At 42.2% G+C, this 21,349-nt stretch overlaps 1 protein-coding gene across 1 annotated transcript in view; it reads right to left on the minus strand.

The window, feature by feature from the left end:
* Positions 1-21,349, minus strand: part of Sumf1 (sulfatase modifying factor 1) — a 91,934-nt gene that overhangs the window by 68,917 nt on the left and 1,668 nt on the right. Inside the window, exons 2-3 of the mRNA XM_005364965.2 lie at positions 13,998-14,171; positions 10,132-10,206 (exon numbers count right to left, since the gene is read on the minus strand). Coding sequence (XP_005365022.1) covers positions 10,132-10,206; positions 13,998-14,171 — 249 coding nt within the window. The remainder of the gene's footprint in view (positions 1-10,131; positions 10,207-13,997; positions 14,172-21,349) is intronic.

Below are 21,349 nucleotides of genomic sequence, written 5' to 3' on the forward strand. Positions count from 1 at the left end.
GAAATGGGTTAGATCAATATGTAAGAGCTAGCCAATAAGAGGTTAAAACTAATGAGCCAAGCAGTGTTTAAAAGAATACAGTTTCCATGTAATTATTTTGGGTAAAGCTAGCTGGGTGGCAGGAAGCGGCCCACCGCTCTACACAACACTACCAGGCACAACTGGATTTCTTAAAGCTGGGTATCCTTGGGCATGAGTAATCTACCTGTAATCTACCTTGTTTCTATAGTGGAGTTGATGATATAAATACCAACATTCAATTGGGGAAACGAAGGTTAGACTCATTCTTTTCTTTGATCAAAGTTGAGCCTTAAAAGACCTATGCTGGGAAGGTTGAAGCTACTCTTCCACAAGACCTAAGTTCAATTCCCAGGATCCATATGGCAGCTCACAATTGCCTTTAACTGAAGTTTTAGGTGATCCAATGCCTTCACACAGACATGCATGCAGGCAAAACACAAATGTACATGAAATAAAAATAAATTCTAAAAAAAGAATATTTTGAAATTGCACATTACACAGGCATTGTTGACCCCACCTTACCTCATGCACCTCATACTGATCAGGTGCCTTGGAGCAGGCTGGAGGAGAGCAACTGTGCCCTGTTATCCTATTAAATTAAGTTCTCCCCTTCCAGGATTATCACAGTTTACTTCCTGAGCCCACACCACACACTGACTCCTAAGTCAAGCAAACAACTATTCTTTTCAGTAAAAGTACAAATGACAGAAGCACTTTATCTTATCCAATCATCCAGCCCTAGACTGCCCGTTCCAAATAACTCTGCAGCTCTGAACTGACCTCAACCCTGATGACCAAGCCAGTATCTCTCCCCAAGGAAGAGCTGCCTTTGCAGCCAGAGAGATAAGTCATACTAGGTCTGAACCCTGCTCTTTCAAAAACTAAATGCTCCAACACAATACCTGAATGATAAGCTTTCTTTCTGCCAGATAGGTATTAAAAACTTATTACATGACAGTCACTGTACCAAGGATAGAATAGTAAATACACAATTCAAAGCCAGGCATGGTGGTTCATGCCTTTAATCCCAACACTCAGAAGGCAGAACCAGGCAGCATGAAATGCAGAGGGAGTTCCAGGAGAGTCGGAGATACACAGAGAGACCCTATCTCAAAAATAAAGAAAACAAAACAAATAAATAAAAACAAAACCCATGAGGCATTCAACCCACCTTACAAAATGAAATCTAGCTAAGGCAAACATTCATGAAATACCTACACAATCATGACGATTGGAGAGGTGAGCAGTACAGAAGAAGGGCACAAGAAGCCACAAGATCACCTAACACAGAGACAGCATGTCAGTCTGGATTGTGGGTGAGTGAGACAGGATGCTGTCAAATGGGCCTCCCAGGGGGAATAGAGCTGAGATCTGACCACAGAGATGAAGGTGGGCATTCAAAGCATCAAAGCAGCTGGGCACAGCAGCCTCTAGCCAAGCGCTCTGTCTGAGTTGTTCCTGAGATCAGTCCCCCTCAACCTGCAGGGGTATGCTGAAACATTCTCTCACTCAGACTTTCCAGGATCAAAAACTGTGGGAAATTCCTCAAACCACTGACAAGTATTGCTGGAAACCACAGAGGGCAGCTTGAAAAAAGCAGCTGGAATGGGAAGGAACAGCATCCCCTATAGCGACCGGAGTGTGACAACCCACAACGAGCGTGGAAAAACTGGAACTCTTACCACACAAACTTGACACTGGCCCCATCAGGCTTCCCTTCCTGCACAGAACCTCTAACTAAGAAGAAATCCTACAAGTAAAAACTCACCTGACCAGAACAGGATGACAAGAGGGAGAAAGGGCAAGGAGGCGCTGAGCAAATCTGCAGAGCTACTCTAGACCAGCTGACAATGAACAACAAAAGTGACTCAGGCTCAAATCCAGCCAAAGTTACTGTAAGGACAAAAAAGGGATGAAGAAACAGGACAGAAATAAAAGCCACCTGGAAGATGAATGCCTCCTTTTCCCACGGCTATAACAAAATACTGACTGCTGGGGAATAGTTAAAGGAAACCAGTTTGGACTGGGAGTGTAGTTCTATGTCTGCCATGTAGGAAGCTCACTCCCATGTCACAAACGAAAAAGGGATGTTTACATAGTAATGATTCCACGCATGCATGTCTACACCGAGACCAGAAGCAGGTGCTTTCCCACTTGCTTAACATCTTCTTTCAGATCCAGTTTCTCACTGGCTTATCCATGTGGCTACGGTGGCTGCCCAGCAAGCCCCAAGAGTCCTTCCACCTGCTTCCCCACTTTTGGAATTATAGGTATGTACAACTGAAGCCAGCTTTTTCACACGGGGTCCGGGAATCCAACTCACGTCTTCATGCTCACAGGCAAGCATTTTACTGACTGGGCCATCTCTCCAGCCCAGACTAGCTCCTTTACAACTCTTACAAGAAGAGAATCAATCCCCTTGGTAGGCAGAATCCCCAGCATCCCCTAATTACCTCCTAATAGGAAAGGTTAAAGTTTATCTTAATAGTCTACTTAAATTCTACCACTTCTCCACACTACCATATTGCAGCTAATCTTCTAGTACAATCGCATCTAAACTATAGGAGAACAATAGCTCCCATGTGAGCTCTTATACATGCTCCAGTGCTTTCCCACACACAGAGACAACACGCTGTTCCAAAATAAAGTAAATAATATTCATAAAATTACAGACAAAAGAGCAAGGCATAATTCATAAACATACAGTTGCTAAAGTCAATAAAGCACTATAAACAAAAAGTCATTTCACAAATATTACTTCAGAGACCCAATAGAAAAAAAAGAATAAAATTTTACCTTAAGGTAAAATAAAGACAAAGGTAATTCAAAAAACAAGTACTAACCATGATCAGAAGGTATGCCGTGATAGTATAGTGCTTGCTTAACAGCACAAGATTCTAGGCTTGACCTCACTACCACCCCACAAAAAGTAAAATTATCTTACAAATAAAGGCTTCAAAAATGGGGAGGGAGCAGTAAAGGCACAGAAAAGCACAATAAAAACAAAAACAATAACAAATAAAAAGTTCGGATGTTTAACCCACAATGCTGAAAATACAGCTTGAAAAAGCAAACCTGCACCTAAAAATACTGACCCCCAGTGAATCTTGCCACAACACACGTACAGAGCAAACACCACACACTGAAAAGGAAAAAACACTAGAATGCTCAGGCAAAAACAATAAGCAGTTTTCCAGGAAAAAGAAAATGTAGCAGACTTCTCAACAGCAAGACTTTATTCCAAAAGAAAACAAAGTGTGTAAGACAGTCAAGAAAAACAAATGTGGACCAGACATTTCCTCTCCAGCAAAACTGACCTGAGAGTTTAGAAGTGCCTTAACAAGAAGCTGCTGCCAACAAACAGATACGAAGGAACACTGTTCCCACGGCCACTTCTGAAGAAGCTAGCAGAGACTGAGCCTCATGAATCAGAAGGCTGAACACAAACTTCCTTTTAGAACTCAGTCTAAGGAGTTAAAAAGCAGAACGCACTCCATGTGGCGGAGTCCAGGTTTCAGTAACAACATAAAGTGGTCGGACTATCTTAGAGCTGGGGGTGAAGAGGAAACCACAAGGCAGGATCTGAATTTGCTTTAACCTGTTCTCAGTCATCACAGAGCTCAGGCTGGCACTGATGTGTGATCCTGGATGAAGTCCTGAGTAGCTGTGGGCTAGACCCCTCAGCCCCTATCCTGAGAAAAAGGATATAATACAGAACAGGCTAAGTTAAAAACCCAGAAATGAAACTATCAACATGAAACTGTGCGGTATCTTATTTAAACTCTGCTTGTTGATGAGGCAATGCAGCGGCACTGAACACATACACACACTCACACACACACACACACACACACACACACACACACACACACACACACACACACACACCTCTATTGAGTTGCAGTTGTGATCTGAACAAAGAATATTCTTCTAGTCTCTTTGGCTTGAACACTTGCTCCCCAGCTGGAAGCACTGTTTGGGAAGCTACTGAGCCTTTAGAAGGTAGAGGCCTGCTGGAGGAAGTACAACATGGGGGCAGGTTTTGAGGATTTTAGCCTGGTCCCACGTATTTTCTCTATGTTTCCTGAGTGCGGATGCAGTGTGATCAGCCAGTTTCCTGCTCCCAACCCACCATGCCATAAAGGACTCTTTCCTCTGAAACTTTAAGCCAAAATAAAGTCTTTCTCCCCTAAGCTGCTTTTTGTTTGGTCATTCTGTCCCAGAAAGAAAAGAGAAACTAGTACAGAAACCAGGGCTTCTTACAGCAAAGCTAATACTGGACTGGGGTGGGACAGATGCTATCATCAGAAAAAGTAAAGAAGCCAGAAAGAACTCCTAGGCTCAGTTCAAAAGGACCCAGAACAAGGTTCCTTCATGGGCCAACGAAAACAACTTAAAATTAGACTGTGGGGATGGTTGCCCAGCTCTAAAAATATACCAAACCAACTCTGAATTGTACACTTAAAAGGTGAATGGTATAATATATAAACTACATCTCAATGCAACTGTTTAAAGCAAGCAGAGGGGGAGGGAACATAACGGGGCCTATGTGAACTTGAAAAGGCATCCTGTGCTCAAAAATAGCTGTGTGGCCTTCAAAAAAGATCATGGTTCCAAGTGAATGAAATATATAACATGTTTAAACCCATGAACTCTTTAAAATTTTTAAGTATAGTACTTACATAGAGATAGATAGATGATAGATAGATAGATAGATAGATAGATAGATAGATAGATAGATGATAGATAGATAGATATAGTTGCATCAAAATTATATAGAACTAAATACATATATGCACAATGAATACACATAAAATTGGTGCAATCAGCCAAAAAGGAGAGGTTGTATCACCTGTCACTTCTGGCTGTGAACCACAGTTAAACAGGATAACATTATCTGGTTCCTGTGCTATAATTATAGCACAGGAAACTCAGTGAGGACGCACCCTCTTTTACAATTCCCTGTGAAAATATAACTATCTTTTTAAAAAAAAAATATATATATATATATATATATAACTATCTTTAAAGGAAATTTGGTTTGAGGTGTCTTCTGTTTCTTTGTTTGAAGTGGGGTCTTATGCAACCAAGGCTAGTCTTGAATTCACTATGTAGCCAAGATTAGTATTGATCTTCTGATGCTCCTGCCTCAACTTCCTAAGTGCAAAGATCACAAATGTGTGCTAATATGTCCAACTTTAAAAAAATTCTTATTAACAAGAAAAGTGCTTTCTCTTTCTGTTTATCCTACACTGGAGCAATGGGAGCTCGAAAATCACCACACTGAAATATGGTAGGTTTGAACACCATGTGTATTTGACGTTTGTAAAAAGTAAGGAAGGTAGAGACACTGAATAAATTAAATTGCATCAGATACTCCTGAAAACTCATACCCTGAAAAAAATAGTGAAATAAAAAGGAAGAAATAAAATAAAATTTTTATTCTTGTTATACATTTCATTCACTTGGAATCATGGTCTTTTTTGAAGGCCACACTTTGTTATTTTCAAAAATAACAGGATGCCTTTCAAGTTCATGATCTTTTTTTATGGTAGTCAATATAGGAGTCATTTAATATTTTCAAAGCATGCAATCATCTCTGACTTCTGAGAACAGTATCAGTATATAAAGAACAGATTTATAAGCAAAAAGGATATCCTTAAGGTATCAAAAAAATAAATTTATAGTTTACTCATTTATAGGACCATAAGATATTAATTTTTTTAAATTTTCTTTAAATCTGAGAGTATATCAATTTAAAGATTGACTAAATGCTAGATTCATTATCTGGTGAAATAGATCAGTAGTAGAGAGCTTACCTAGCATGCCTGAGGCCCTCCATTCCATCCCAGTCACCAGTCATCAGTCAGAAACACGTGCATGTGCGTATACACACACACACATACATACACACATGAGCATACACTCCTGACCACACACCTACCTGGTGGTATGTGGGGGTTATATGAAGCTAGCTACCTTTTAAGAGTAATAAGCAACCAATTCACTTCTTTCCATGTTTTATTTTATGTGTGTGGGTTTTGTCCTGGAACTCCCTCAGTAGACCAGACTGTCCTTGAACTCACAAAGACCCGCCTGCCTCTGCCTGGGATTAAAGGCGTGCACAACCACGCCCGGCTTTTTATTTTTACAGTTGGTAAAGGAGCAAGCATTTACCTACCATTCTTATGTAACCTGTACCAATGACTAAGAAAACAGTAAATGGAAGGAACTACCACTCTGTGAAAGGCTCTCCATCAATAAATTCAAAACAAGATTTTTCTTTATGCTAAAATTAGAATTCATAATTTTTTAAATGTGTTTAAGATTTAAAATACAGTGACACGTTTTTTTTTAATTAAATGACTGACTCGCTAACCGAAGCATACGTTGAGCTTAATATTTAGTCACACTAGGAAAAACTACTTTCCACTTTAGAGAAATAAGCAAGGTCTAGATTCAATAAAATTGCCATGTTTCGCTTGGATTTTTAAAAATGTATAGGTCCATAATACTATCTTTCTCATCAGATAGTAGACACCTTTCCTGGAAGCTCTTTTTCATAGGCACACATCAATTTCTCAGGGGCGCAAATAATCTGATTAGGGAAAATGGCTATGATAGACTAAAATTCTGCTAATCGGAAATACTGTGCCTTTATAATGCCAATTTTACTCCTAAACACTAAAGAAAACTCTTGTCAAGAATAAAGCAGAAGGAGGGAGCAAGGAAGTCAGGACCGCGAGGGGTGCACCCACCCACTGAGACAGTGGGGCTGGGCTGATCTATTGGGAGCTCACCAAGGCCAGTTGGACTAGGACTGAAAAAAGCATGGGATAAAATCAGAGTCTCTGAACATGGCGGACAATGAGGGCTGATGAGAAGCCAAGGACAATGGCACTGGGTTTTGATCCTACTTCATGTTATGGCTTGGTGGGAGCCTAGCCAGTTTGGATGCTCACCTTCCTAGACCTGGATGGAGGAGTGAGGACCTTGGACTTTCCACAGGGCAGGGAACCCTGACTGCTCTTTGGACTGGAGAGGGAGGGGGAAGGGAATGGGGGATGGGGAGTAGTGGGAGAGGAGTGGGAGGAGGGAGAGGGAAATGGGGGGCTGGGAGGAGGTGAAAGAAAAGAAAATTAATTATTAAAAGAAAAAAAAGAAAAAAGAAGAAAATAAATAAATAAATTCAAAACAATTAGGATCCCATCATCTACAGTCCCAGTGAATTCATAGACACAGCCACTAAGCACAGCATCAGCTGATATGACCAAGAGGATGGAGAAGCAGACACTAGCTACTTTATGCTAGAGCAGTGGTTCTCAACTTCCCTAAAGCCGCACCCCGTTAATACAATGCTTCATGTTGCAGTGACTCCACCATAAAATTATTTCATTACTACTTCATAACTGGAATTTTGCTACTGTTATGAATTTAATTATCAGATATGCATATCTGACATGTGACCCCTGTGGGGCTTGTGACTCACAGCTTGAGAATGTGACCCACACCATGCTAGAGGAAGCCACCACTACGATATTCACGACACAGGTACACCATGAACTTGGTCACACTTTAGAGCTCAACTACCATCTGCAGGGAATGCAGACCAGAGACAACAGGTGAACTGTATTGCAGCTGTCAATCAGTAATGCAGACTGGGCCAATCTACAAACTTAATGTTCTATGGTCTTCGGAGGGTAAAAATTAATGAGAAGAAGCAATGCAGGATGTGATGGAAAGCAGATTAGTAATGCCTTGGACAAGCATTTCTTTAAATGGTCAAGGTTCACCGTAGGGTATACCCCGAGGTGATGAGAGGAAAATGAACGGCAAGGAAGAGCTCACTTTCCAAACCAGGCCAGGGGCTACTTTAGGAATACAATGGATGTGATCAGTGTGACACACACAGGGGGCGGCTGGAGCAGGTAGCAACTCTAATTCCTGATCTGCGTGATGGGGGCAAGTGTGCTCCAGCTTAGGATAAAGTAGTAACACAGTTAAATCAGGTGACTATCTGTATGTGTGTTTTACTGGACAACAAAAGAATAGGGAAATTCATACCACTAGAGCAGACTGGAATGAACAGAACACAATCCTGAAAACAAGCACATAAAAATAAATGCAGTTACTATATTTTCACCACCTGATACAGCTTCCGCAGGGTCCCTATGTTGTAAAGAAACTAACATCAGGTGGCAAGGACATTCCAGAACTCAAATGAGCCCTTCTTTTGACTTGAGGCCTACAGATGCATGAAAGGTACTGTGACTCTAGGTCACTCCCACTGTCTCATCTGCCTCCTGAAGTCCACCTAAATTAGTTTCATGGACATCTCAAATCCTACCTTATGGAAATGTGACGTCTAGTGAGTGAAGATAAGTCAGGTCAACAAAAAGATGGGATAAAGCTCTCCCAGGCCATCAACAGACTTGCTTTACTCATCACCCTTTCAAAACAACCTTAAAAGGTTTGTTTTTCCATTATAAGCGTTTAAGCAGGAGGCCAAGCCTGCAGCCAGGTGAGAGGTGCTCGTCCTCATCCTAGCTACGAGCACACACACTTCACTATGACTCAGGGCACCTCTGCAGCCTAGCAATGCTCCACGTCTGCCTTCACGCCTAATGCATTAGTAATTCCTAAGAGACACGACGCCCTACATCTGAAAGACAAATTACAGAAACAGGAACAGATGGGCTCCTTCATCTGAACCCTGTATCTTAAAACAGGAGCCACACCCGGAGCGGCTTGCCAGGTCGTCATCACTACCCTGAGCTGTACTCAGTCCCATTAGAGAAAAAATCAGATTGTATGAGAGGCAATATTACCTGGCAATGAACAAACTGGAATTCAAAAGGATAATTACACCTTTTAAACATTTACTAAAAACAAACATGAAAAATGTCCTGACTCACCAGAATACAATCTTACAATCTGAGACCAAGACAATTTCATTCTCCCTACCCCAAGTTGTTCTACATTGGTTGGAACACAGAGAAAGCATGAGCCAGAAGGGGTCCACTTCTCAATGCTGCTACTCCCAGGAAAGGGCACAATGACACTAACACTTTAGGATGAAGTTCAAGCAGGACTTTTTTTGTTTTATTCTATGTGTGAAGGTGTTTGCATGCCTGTAAGTCTGTGCACCCCAAGCATGCAGTGCCCGTGGAAGCTAAAAGAGGGCATCATACTCCCTTAAACTGGAGTTTCAGATGGTTGTAAGCCTCCATGCGGGTATGGGAATAGAACATGGGTCCTCTCTAAGAGGAACCAGTGCTCTTAACTACTGAGCTATCTCTCCAGTCCCCAAGCATGAATTACTTAAAGGGAACTTGAATGAAAGAGGAAGATGGGGTGAGATTTCTTCATCTTCACCCTCCATATCTGTCTTCCTTGCATTGTTAGACTCCTCCAAGGCCCACTCCCTCTGTCTCCTGCTCTACAGTCTCTGTCTACCATGTTGTGAGAATGCTCAGCTTCCTAGCTAACCTCGCTCTTTCTCTTGTTTTTACATATTCATGAGACATAAATACAAACAAATATTTATAGACCTGCTAAACTGGTTGACACAGGAATTCCAAGTTCCTTCTGACACACAGCACTTATAGAAGCCTAGCCAATAGTCTCCCTGTATTCTCTCTGTACAAGATGTATACCCCTTCTCTAAGGACTAGTTACAGCCCCCACTTTTTATGGACAACCCCAGCAAAACAACTCCTTCCATGGACACGACTTTGTAGGGGGATTCATGAGTACTAACGAAGCTCTAGCTCCACACCAGCCCCTGCCAAGATCAAGACTTGGAAAACACAGTCTGCAACACTCACTTAGCCTCCATTCTAAAAACGGCTTCAAGTAAAACACATCCAAAGCACAGACTGGATTCTACTTAGAAGCATAGCGTCACTCCAAGGCACAAGCAAGTTCCATTAGATGCCATCCTGGGCTTCTATATTTTCAACCACAGAAGGTACCCTGACCCATGGGCCTGTGACTCAGAGCAAATCTACAGCAGGAGAATGGCTAGGTACCAGGTGGGAGAGGAAGGTGGTATTTGTAGTTTCTGATGAGACCCAGAGAAATAAGAGAGCCTCCTTGAGAATTACTTACTGCTTGGTGGATGTGCGCCTTCACTTGCTCACTCAACATGCCTTCAAAGACAAAGGAGTCGCCAAACTTCTCTGCCTATAAGGAGGGTAAAAAAGAAAAAGCCAGAAAAGGTTAGAGTCATGGGCTTCAAGGGTGCCATTTTTTTTTCCCACAGTGCTACTATGGTAATTCTTCCCATCCAAGAGGACTCAGGTTTTCCCTATGACTTCCTGAACTACTCAGAAATGACTCAAAAGCATCCAATTTCCTGTCAGACAGGTTTATGTCACTTAGAAGACAGCTCTCACATGAGGCCTGGTTAGCTGATAGGACTGCAGACTAGAAGAGACTAGATTTTGAGAAGATGAATGCCCTGAGAAGAAACATATTTCTCCCGATGTTGTAAATAACTCTGAGAAATGACAGAATTTAGTGTATATGATATTACACAAGCAGCTGTTTGTCCACTGCCCTGATCCTAAGATCTACCTTAAAGAATTAATCAGCACCGCTTGCTGATTCTCTGACACATTCCATGTGTTTACAGTTGCCAAGGGACCAATCTAAGCATCAGGAGGAATCTGCACTTTAATCATTTTTTGACAGTGCTATCATCACAAATCTTCATTAATATCTGCTCCAAGAATGGGGTCCTTATACCTTTAGTACCTGTGACTCTACTGCTCTACCTTGCTTCTTATGTTGCCAACTGCTCTTACACATCCGTGAAACATAAGGACTCATCTCCCTGGGGCTCCCCAGAGCTCCCCAGAGCTCCCCAGAGCTCTGCGCCTGTTTATGTGAACTTCTTATACTAGGCCAGCCACTCTGCAGCTTATGCAGCTTCTTAAAACTCAGTCTGCAGCTCTCCAGCCCCAGAGATTCTAATCACGGGAGCTGAAAGGAGGCCAAACAAGATGCCTTGTTAAGTCCGGGAGTTCTAGCACACCAAGCTCAAGAGAAACGCATGACTGGCTGTAAGCAGTCCCTTCTAGTCTTCTCGCTTTAACCGTGACCGGTTCTTGGAATCCCTCTCCCAGTCTCCCCATCAAGGCCTGGCCTATCCTCAACAGATGAAGTTAACTGAGTCCTGAACCCTGTACATCAGGCCTCACAAGAGCCTCTAGTCTGTTTTTATTGATTGGATATGAATGTCTTCTTCACCTCTCACAGTATTTGTATGATCCTAGCAATACCACGATGCCCAACAACCCAAGTCACTTATTCATTCGACATATACGACACCTACCACATGCCTGGTCTAGGGCTAAATCAGGGATGACTGTTGTCGGTATTTCACAGTCACGGACTCTGTCCTTTTCTACATTTTTACCAACAGATATTAATTCTATGTCATAAAGGATTTGATGATGGTATTTTCATACATGTAGAGAAAGCACTTGGATCCTATGCACTCATTAGCCTCTTATTCCTTTCCTCCTTTCTATAATCATCCTCTCCTTCCCAAATAGAGTCTTTTCTCCATCCCTGTCCCCATGTTGGGGAGGGGGATAAGCGTGTGTGTGGAGGGGGCGTATCTAAGTAGGTGTGTGGGGGAGGGGTGGGGATGGGGTAGAAGTGGGGTGGAGGAGGTGTATGTGTGTTCCAGTGAGTTTAATTATGGGTGCTTATAGGAACTTGAGTAAAAGGTTATTTAGGAGCATGGGTACGTGCTCTTGGCTATACAGGAAATTGTAGAAAATGGCTCTCCCTCTCCCAGTGAGCACTAACTCACTATAAATTCTCAGGGAGGGATGATCTCTGCTCTTAAGGGCTTAAATGTGAGCGCAGAGTTAAAAGTCATGCTGGAAAAAAAAAATCATAAGAATAAATAATACATAATTCTGCTTGTATAAGTTAAAACAGTTAACAGCTTCCTGGTAGCGTGAGTAGAAGGCTCCTTGGAAAAGGGACAATCCAGCCAAGCAGAACGAAGCGGCAGCAAGTCATGCAAGAAGAGACAAGCAGGGGGCTCTGGTTCCAAGCAGAGGGAACTAAAGGCTCTAAGGTGGAAGGATGCATCATCCTCAAGAACAGAAACAGAGTCACCGGATGAGAACGTGGTGAGGGGTGGAGAATGCGTACAATGAAGTTAGAGATATGGGAGGGAAGTCTGAAAAATGCCATGCGAATAGGAAACGCTGTGCTCAAGGCAAGGAGTCTCATTCTGCTGTGCCCTCCACCCTCCTGGTAGCATGAAGCTGAGACCTCCACGGAAAGAGAGGTTCATAAGGCAAAAACAATAGGATTACCAAGACAATTACTTGAAATTAGTGCTGCAACGGTATGTGTGCTTATATAATAAATAACATCAAATCAGGTTTTACAATTCTCATATTTCAAGGCAGGGATGACTGCAAACAGCACTTCAACCGCAACAACATGACGGACAATGCCTGGCTGTGACTTTTCTTGGTGATAAAGTCCTCTGTGCATTATTATCATGGCTCGTTGTCTATTCCTGAGTGAATGTAAAGATTGCAAATATGGAGACGCATTCTGAGATATCTCACATTCTCCTCTGCTGGAGGCTGGGGAGGCAGAGCTAGATTTATCCCAGGCTCACCAGCCAGCCAGTCTAGCCAGAAGTGCTACCTACAGGTTCAGTCGGAGACCCTTTCAAAAAAATAAGGCAGAATATCAGGCAGTTCACCACCACTAGTAATTCTAAGTCCAGCAGATCTAATGCCCTCTTCTGACCTCTTTGGTCACATACACATACATTCTCTCTCTCTCTCTCTCTCTCTCTCTCTCTCTCTCTCTCTCTCTCTCTCTCTCTCTCTTTCCCTTCCTTCCTCCCTCTCTCTCCCCCCACACAAGTACATACATACACATAAACTTTTTTAAAAACAGTAATATAGAGAAGATAGAGTAATAATATAGAGTAATATAATATTGAGGAAGATATCCCAAGATTAACTTCTAGATTCTATAATACCCACATGGGTGAATGTACCCACATCCTCACGCAGGTACATACATAAGTACATACAAAAGTACATACAACCCACCACTATCACAACCCCCAAACAGATTTTTTCTAACAGATTATGAATTAAGCTAAGAATATGAACAAAAAGAATTTTTGCTTTTGCTTTTGCTTACTACAAATATCTACAAACAAGATTTATGACCACTTCGTATATTTTAGGAAATTCCAAAGAAATGAGACAGTGCAGAACTGAATCTGAATGTTGTTTTGCTTTTGGCATTCACCCAAGGGATTTTTTTAAATTAGAAAAAAAAAGAGTTTAAAGTAGGGACTCCATAAATTGAATAAAAGGGTAACTTTTTTGATGAGATTTTTAAAAAGATAGGATTTAGGAAAAAGTACATTTGAGAGTCTCATCGAAACACTGCCTTGCACTATGATTCAGTGACCCCTGGAAAAGGGCTGAAACTGACCCCAGAAAAGAGCTCTGAGTCACCAATACTAGAACAAAACCACAACCATGAAAAGCTGCACTTGGGCACCTGGACACCCTTATGAAGTGTGTAACGCTTGGGGGGACGGCAGTCTGTGGTGCACTGAGAAGAATCAACCGCCGGCTGTGTTCTCAGAAAGCCTAGAGAGTAGCAGCCCTCTGCAGTGGAATAAAACACTACCACAATACAGCATACGGGTTAGCAGCAAAGGTTCTGTGGTCCATACCATGCCTGATTACAGTCATTGACTGGCAGTATGATTGGGATGAATCAGGTCTGATTCTCAGCTTGTTCCATCATGGAGATGCTGTGAGAAATTACATGAAAGACAGATAGGAAGTGTTCATCACAATGCTAGGCACAAAGTAAAAGTGTCCAGAGTTCAGTGTTTGTAGTAACTAAGTCCTTCTTGGATATTCTGGATAATGGCAAGTTCTCCCTCCCATCACCAAGCCCATTACCTCTGTCAAATAACCAGTTGAGTTCACGAACTTCTCAAAGTCAGCATTACTGACTTCATAGGCATCCATGTAAAAGGCATCGACGGTGACTCTCCTGGCAGGGGCTTCTCCATCCTGCCTGATCTGAGGATCATCAGTGCCCATTGTAAACACTCCAGCGGGAATAGGGACCATCTGCAGTGAAAGGGGACACACAGGGCATCATGCATCAAAAGCAAAGTGTATCTGTAAAGTTCTCAGCACACAACAAGCACACAGTTCTTAAAACCCCCACTACAGAAACCTCTGCAAAACTAGTAAAATCAAGGGCCTGGAACATGGCTCAAGGGTGAAGTGCTTTCTGCACAACGACAGGGACCGGAGTTTGGAACCAAACAGCCACATGAAAGCTGGACATGGTGGCTCAGATCTGTAACCCCAGTGGTGGGGGTAATTCAGTGTCAGAGACAGGAGAATCCCAGGGGCTCAGGAGCCATCAAGTCTGGCTGAATCAGTGATCTCCAGGTTCAGTGAAAGACTCTGCCTCAAAAGAAATAAAGTGAAGAAGCAACTGGGAAAGATACCTAATGTTAACCTCTGGCTGCCACATGTGCAAGTATTTATGAGTGGGCACATGTAATAAATCACACACACAAACACACACACACTCACATACACAATTTGTAAAATCACTCCATATGTCAATGACAATGGATCACAAGTTATAGAAAGAAGGAAAACGTTTTTTGAAAAGTGATCTTTCTCGTTGAACTCATAACAAACAGATTTGGACATGCAAGAAGACAGTTCTGGGGAAACTGTAGCTAACCATGAACTGTGGAGATAAGGGAAATCGGAATTCTTTATTTTTTTAAGATTTACATCTTTTTAATGTATGTGTAGGTATCTGTGTCTCTGTGCCTATGTGTGTATGCTCATGTGTGGGGGCAATTGTTGGGACCAGAAGAGGGTGCTGGATCCCCTGGAGCTGATATTACAGGTGACTATGAGCAAGACAGCCCACCTGGTATTCCAGGCTCAGCAGGTGAAGAGAGAGGATCATTCCCAGGTGTTAGATTAGGTTTCTGTCCTGCCCAGCCCTGTAGCTGTTCAGTCCCAAAGAAACACAAGAGGTCTGTATTAATTATAAACTGGCTGGACTATTAGTTCAGGCTTCTTATTAACTCTTACATCTAAAATTAACCCATAATTCTTGTCTATGTTAGCCACTTGGCTTGGTACCTTATATCAGTGAGGCATCCTCATCTTGCTTCCTCTATATCTGGGTGATGACTGCAGACTGAGCCTTTCCTTTTCCCAGAACTCTCCTAGTCTGGTTGCCCTGTCTATACTTCCTGCCTACTGGCCAATCAGTGTTTTATTAAACCAATACAAATGACAAATCTTTACAGGGTACAAAACCATTGTCTCACAGTACCCAGGAAATGCTTGCTCATAAGACTAGACATATCAGATAGCTCTGGGTTTGACTAAGATGCTCGGCGTCCATGAATACAGTGGGAGAGCATTAAGAGTGATAACCAACTTCAACCTCTAGCCTCCATACAAGACGAGCATGTGCTCACACACTGCAAATATGAATACCTACACACACACAACATTAAAATTCAAAAATAATAAAATGTTCAAAACAACACAATCCAAAGAGTCTGAGAGTAGGTCTATGGTAGCCAGTGGCTATGAGGAGGCAATAATGGGAAATGACTGTTTAATGGATACAGTGTGTCTTTGGAGATACTGAAATATTCTGGAATAAGATTGCACTAACAATTTGACTTCAATAAAAAATAAAATCACTGAGTTATACACTCCAAGAGAGTGGATTATATGATGTATGAACCATATATTCATTAAAACTAAGCCCTCAGTTGGGCAATTGTGGAATAAGCCATAAATCCTGGCACTCAGGAGGCAAAAACAAGAGAACCTTTGAGTTCAAGGCCTGTCTAGTCTACAGAGTGAGTTTCAGGACAGCCAGGGATACACAGAGAAATCCTGACTTGATATATATATATATATATATATATATATATATATATATATATTTAGATTCTCAACTATACCATCTGTCAGAACACTCACTACAGACACAAGGCATAGCTTTAAAATCATAAGAACAAAAAGTCAATTTACAAGCCTCTCAGAATTTGTGAACTGTCAAGTCTCTGACCTAGAAACAAGAGTTCAAATCAAAGAAAGAGAAAATAGACTCAAAGATGTTACTAGTTGGAGGGTAAGCACTTCACAGTAAGCATAGAAGAGTTAAAATCCAAGGATTACTCTCCTTATATCCCATGCCTTCAGATTCGCTCAGCCAGAAGTTACTTCCTTCAGTCATGGGCATAAATTTTCCAGTCTCAATAGCGCTATTTTTTTATTTTATATGTATGAGTGCTTTGGCTGCATGTATGTCTGGGTAGCACACCACATGCATGAAGTGCCAGGGCCAGGAGAGGGTGTCAGATCCTCTGTAACAGGACTGTTAGCAGCAACATGGCTGCATGGGAACCTGTGTCCTCTGCCAGTGTATCAGGTGCTCTTAACCTCTGAGCCTTCTCCCAACCCCACTGGTACTGTGTTCAGCTGATTTGTATCAAATGTGATATTTGTCTGGTGTATCAATCCAGTACTAAGAAATAAACCCTGAATTCCTCTATCTCCAAATCCCAACATCCATAGGTCACCTGGCCTGGTTGGTCCTCCTAGTATCTCTTCCTAGTATCTCACTCTTCTCCTGTCCCAGGCAACTGCAGTACCCTCACCAGGACCTCCCTGGCTCCGGTCTCATCTCTCATTACCCATTCACATCTCTCCATTCCTGCCACCCATTTATGCCACCCAGTCATTCGCTTATCAAGGATTTAGATCCCAGTTGAGCTTTCTGAAAACGCAGCACCACAACTTTGCCACAGAGAAAAACAGGAAAAAACTAAATCACCAGTAGTGTATTGTTGAAGCTTACGGTAGGCCATGCAGAAACAAAAAGCAAAGCAGACATAAGAAGGTAAAGAGGAAGCTTTTAATATGGTGGCATGGGGCAATATCACCAATACAGAACTAGGGGAGGAAGGTGGGGTGCATACAGAGGAGGTGACATTGCCCCATATGTGAGAAAGAGAAAGTTAAGTACAGGTGACTTTGGGGTCATGGATTTTAAGATTTGCTTGCCTTTGGTTGTCTGGAGGGGAACAGTATAAGTGAGTAGACATGTTTCTCACTCTACACCCAATTCTTTTTAAATTTTAGAACCATATATATGTAACATTTTTTAATAATTCATGGTCACCCACACCTTTTATCCCAGCACTGTAGAGACAGAGGTATATAGATCTCTGTGAATTCAAGACCAGCTGGGTCTACATAGCAAGTTTCTGGAAGGCCAGAGCTACACAGTAAGACCTTGTCTCAAAATCAATACATAAAGAAATTAATTAATTAATCAACAAACTGAAATATCAGCCTATCAAATCCACTTTTTTGTTTAAAACTGTGTAGCGGGGAGCGGCAGGCTGCGTTCCGCCCAGCTCCCAGCCACCTGGCTTGCTAGCTTATGCCCTGAAATAATTACATGGAAACTGCATTCTTTTAAACACTGCTTGGCCCATTAGTTTTAACCTCTTATTGGCTAGCTCTTACATATTGATCCAACCCATTTCTAATATTCTGTGTAGCACCACGAGCTGGTTTACCAGGAAAGATCTTAACCTGAGTCTGTCTGGAGTGGGAGAATCATGGCGACTGACTGACTTGGCTTCTTTCTCCCAGCATTCTCTCTGTCTACTCCGCCTACCTAATTTTCTGTCCTATCAGGGCCAAGCAGTTTTCTTTATTAATTAACAAATGACCTTCCTCCATCAAAACTGTGCAGGACTTCCATCACATTTCAGGGTGCAATACCAAAACAACGGGATCTAATACTTATCACCTCTTACTTGTACTTGCTGAATAAATTCTATAAGACACCTTGTCTCTTTATAAATTATATCACTGTTCAAGGATCACCTCCTTCTCAGGCCTCTCCTGCCACACATCCTTCTCTTAGCTGTGTTATGGCACTTCCTCTGATGACATCTCTATCTATTGTGGTATCTCTCTCTCTCCTCTCTCTCTCTCTGAATCACAAACACACAAGTCATCTTAGTTATACGTTTTCTTTTTTAACTTTTTAAATGCTTTATTTACCTGTACGATTGTGTGTACAATTGTAGGTACGTGTGTCTATGTGTGCACGTGTGTGTGTGTGTGTGTGTGTGTGTGTGTGTGTGTGTGTGTGTGTGTAAAGATAGGCACACACATGTAGATGTGTTTGTGAAAACTAAAGAACCACCTTGAGTATCATCTTCAGGCCTGGAGCTCACCAGTTTGGCTAGACCAGCTGATTAACAAGACTCAGGTATCTTACTGTCTCTGTCTCCCCAGTGCTGGAACCAAAATCACATGGCACCACACCCAGCTCTGTATGTGGGCAATGAGGATCAAACTGTGACTTCATGATGACAGGGCACCACACCCATCTCTCTGCGTGGGCAACAGGGGTCAAACTGTGGCTCCATGCTTCCAGGGCACCACACCCAGCTCGAACGTGAGCGATGAAGATCAAACTGTAACTCGGTGCTTACAGAGCAAGCGCTTTGCCAACTGGGTTCTCCTCACAGCCTCTTCTGCTATGTTTCTCCTTACAGTATCTTAGGCTCCTTATGAACAAATTTTCTCTCTCTAAACCTCCAGCACACCACATGGCACAAGATCCACAGGCAAAGGGCAAATGATCTTCATTGACTGAACATGTAAGACCACAAATATGAGGAGTAAGCTACTATTTGAATTATTTATAGGCAAAATGATCAAAAGTCCATTTCATTTGTAAGACCGTCTCAGTCACGAGCTACATGTATGGGTCATAGTGAAATGTGCAACAGTCTTGGCTCAGGGGCCAAACTAGATTTGCCCATTATTCTTAATACCATAGCATCTGGGACACAGGTTCTACAGTCCTTATGAGAAAAGTGGGATTTTTAAAAACAGTAAGTAGAAAAACTTAAGATTTCAAACAAAAGTCTCAAGAGTAGCCTTATAAAAGCCAGATAGGTGGCTCTGCAGTTAAGAGCACATACTGTTCTTTCAGAGGATCAGAGTTCAGTTCCCAGCACCCACGCCAGGTGGCTTACAACCTGTAACTCCAGCTTCAGGAGATCTGACACCCTCTTCTGGCTTCCTGTTGTGTAGCAATTTTCTCCTAGATTAAAACCTTCCACCTTGGAAGGAGGCGTCTTACAATACAGGATGCTTACAAAAAGGTGAAACAAGGTCTTTTAGGAGGAGATAAAACATTCCTTCCTGCAGGGGAACTCATTAAGCCAAGGAAGAAAAAAAAAAAGCTGATGGAAGTCCTTGAACTAACCAGATTCACAAGGTCCCTCTCTCCCTAGCACACTTAAGCAGTAAGAACGGCTAAGAGAAGCTCTCAGACGAGCTGATCTGTCTGGAAGAAGCAGACACCAGCCAACGCTCTCCAAGCTGATGAACTGCATAAAGGCTGTGCAGTGTGCTCCAGTTTCCAACTTGTGTGAGCTGTCACCCATGCTGAGGTGAACTTTTTTGATGCAGCTGTCCTTGGGTCATTTCTGCTCCTCTAAGTAACCCCTACACATGCTCCTGTGAGTAACGCCGAGGCGGAATTTGATGGCATCCTTTCTCTGACCTGTCACCAGCTCTCCATCTAGGGTGAAGAGATGTTTGCTTACATCTCTCTAGGAATAGTGTCACACAGCCCTTCCATGGGCCATGCACTCACATGCGTATTCCACACATGCACATAATTTAAAATAATGTCAAAATAGTCTCAAAACGAGTCTTAAGAGCTCCTAAAGGTTTCATAGGGAGCAGTATTTGATGCTGTCATCACAGTCCTTGAATGGGCAAGAATATCATGAATTCAAGGTAAGCCTGGGTTATACAATCAGCCCCACCCCCATCAAGAAAAGGTTTCATAAAGGAGTTACAGGAAGTGGGGAAAGGGGGTAGAACCAAGTTCACAGAAGACAAGGTCTTGCTAGGAGAATAGCTTCATGTCCCTCAGCTCAAACACACAGCCCAACGGAAACTGTGCCCAACAGACTTCTACAATTCCTAATTAGTTCTCAAACTCTTCTCCCCCAGATGAATGCTAATACTGCTACCATCGTCACAGCTTGCACTGTGAACTCCTGGCCTAATTTCTTTTCCCTCTTTGATTAACCAACAGAGATAGACAGTATCGAATAGGCCAAGTTTCCGTCCTGAAGGATAGAGATAAATATAGCTCTAGACTACTCTAAGTAGATCACAATTTCTAACTTATACTAATCAGACTTTTTGTCCTACAAATGTAAAATGTTCATTCTAGTGAAATCCCGCACATCCGGGCATTTCACTCTTCTGGATCAGAGGCCAAATTAAAAGAGTCCAATAATCCATTCTTCCCTGTGTCTAGAGATGAGTTAAAAAAAAAAAAACCCTGGTGCACCATAGTTTCTGCCACAGCCACTTAAGACAGACCTATAGGGGCTAGTGAGACAGTTCAGAGGGTGAGGCTAATTATTGCACAAGCACGGCAAGCTGAATACAATCCCTGGACCCATGTAAAGGTAGATAGAGAACTGAGTCCTTAAAGTTCTCCCTTGACCTTCAAGGAAGCAATTACATAATTGCACACACAAGCTTAATAAACATATTTTTTTAAAGACTGGAGCATAAGGTAGTTAAAAGTCATTTCATTATCACAGAGCTGTTTAGGCCGCACACCACTATGAAGTGCAGTGAGCAACTGCTAGTTTTGCCTTACCCAGCATCTATTCCTCTACATGCAAGAAGCATCTGAAGTCGCCTTTGAAAACTCCCTTCTCAAAACCACACTAACATATGCGACCCATGTAAAGATGGATGACTCAACTACACATCCTATGGCAAAGGCCTGTGTTCTGCATGCATTATGTGTCATGAACCAATGAACACAACAGCCAGGCTTTGGGTCTACGCTGGGTGGAGTTTATTGGGTAAAGAGCAAGCTTTTAAAGCATCAGATCAGAAAAACTATCCAGCAGAGACTGACGGGGAAAGTCACAGGCACCAAAAAACTACCTAGAGCCTCTGATCCACAAAAATAAAAAATTAAAAAAAAAAAGAGTCCAAGGCAGAGTGTTTTCTCCTGGGGGAGGCTTTCCATTAGCCACACCCACCACAGGCTTTGTTGTGTCATGGGATAAATAGTAGCTGAGTCTACAGTTTGGGAAGTATCTCAGAGCAGTGTTCAAGGATACAATGTTTCATCCATCCTGGGATAAGGGATCTTTTTTTTTTTTTTTTTTTTTTTT

Source organism: Microtus ochrogaster, unplaced genomic scaffold (assembly GCF_000317375.1).
Source record: "Microtus ochrogaster isolate Prairie Vole_2 unplaced genomic scaffold, MicOch1.0 UNK1, whole genome shotgun sequence".
Classification (NCBI taxonomy): domain Eukaryota; kingdom Metazoa; phylum Chordata; class Mammalia; order Rodentia; family Cricetidae; genus Microtus; species Microtus ochrogaster.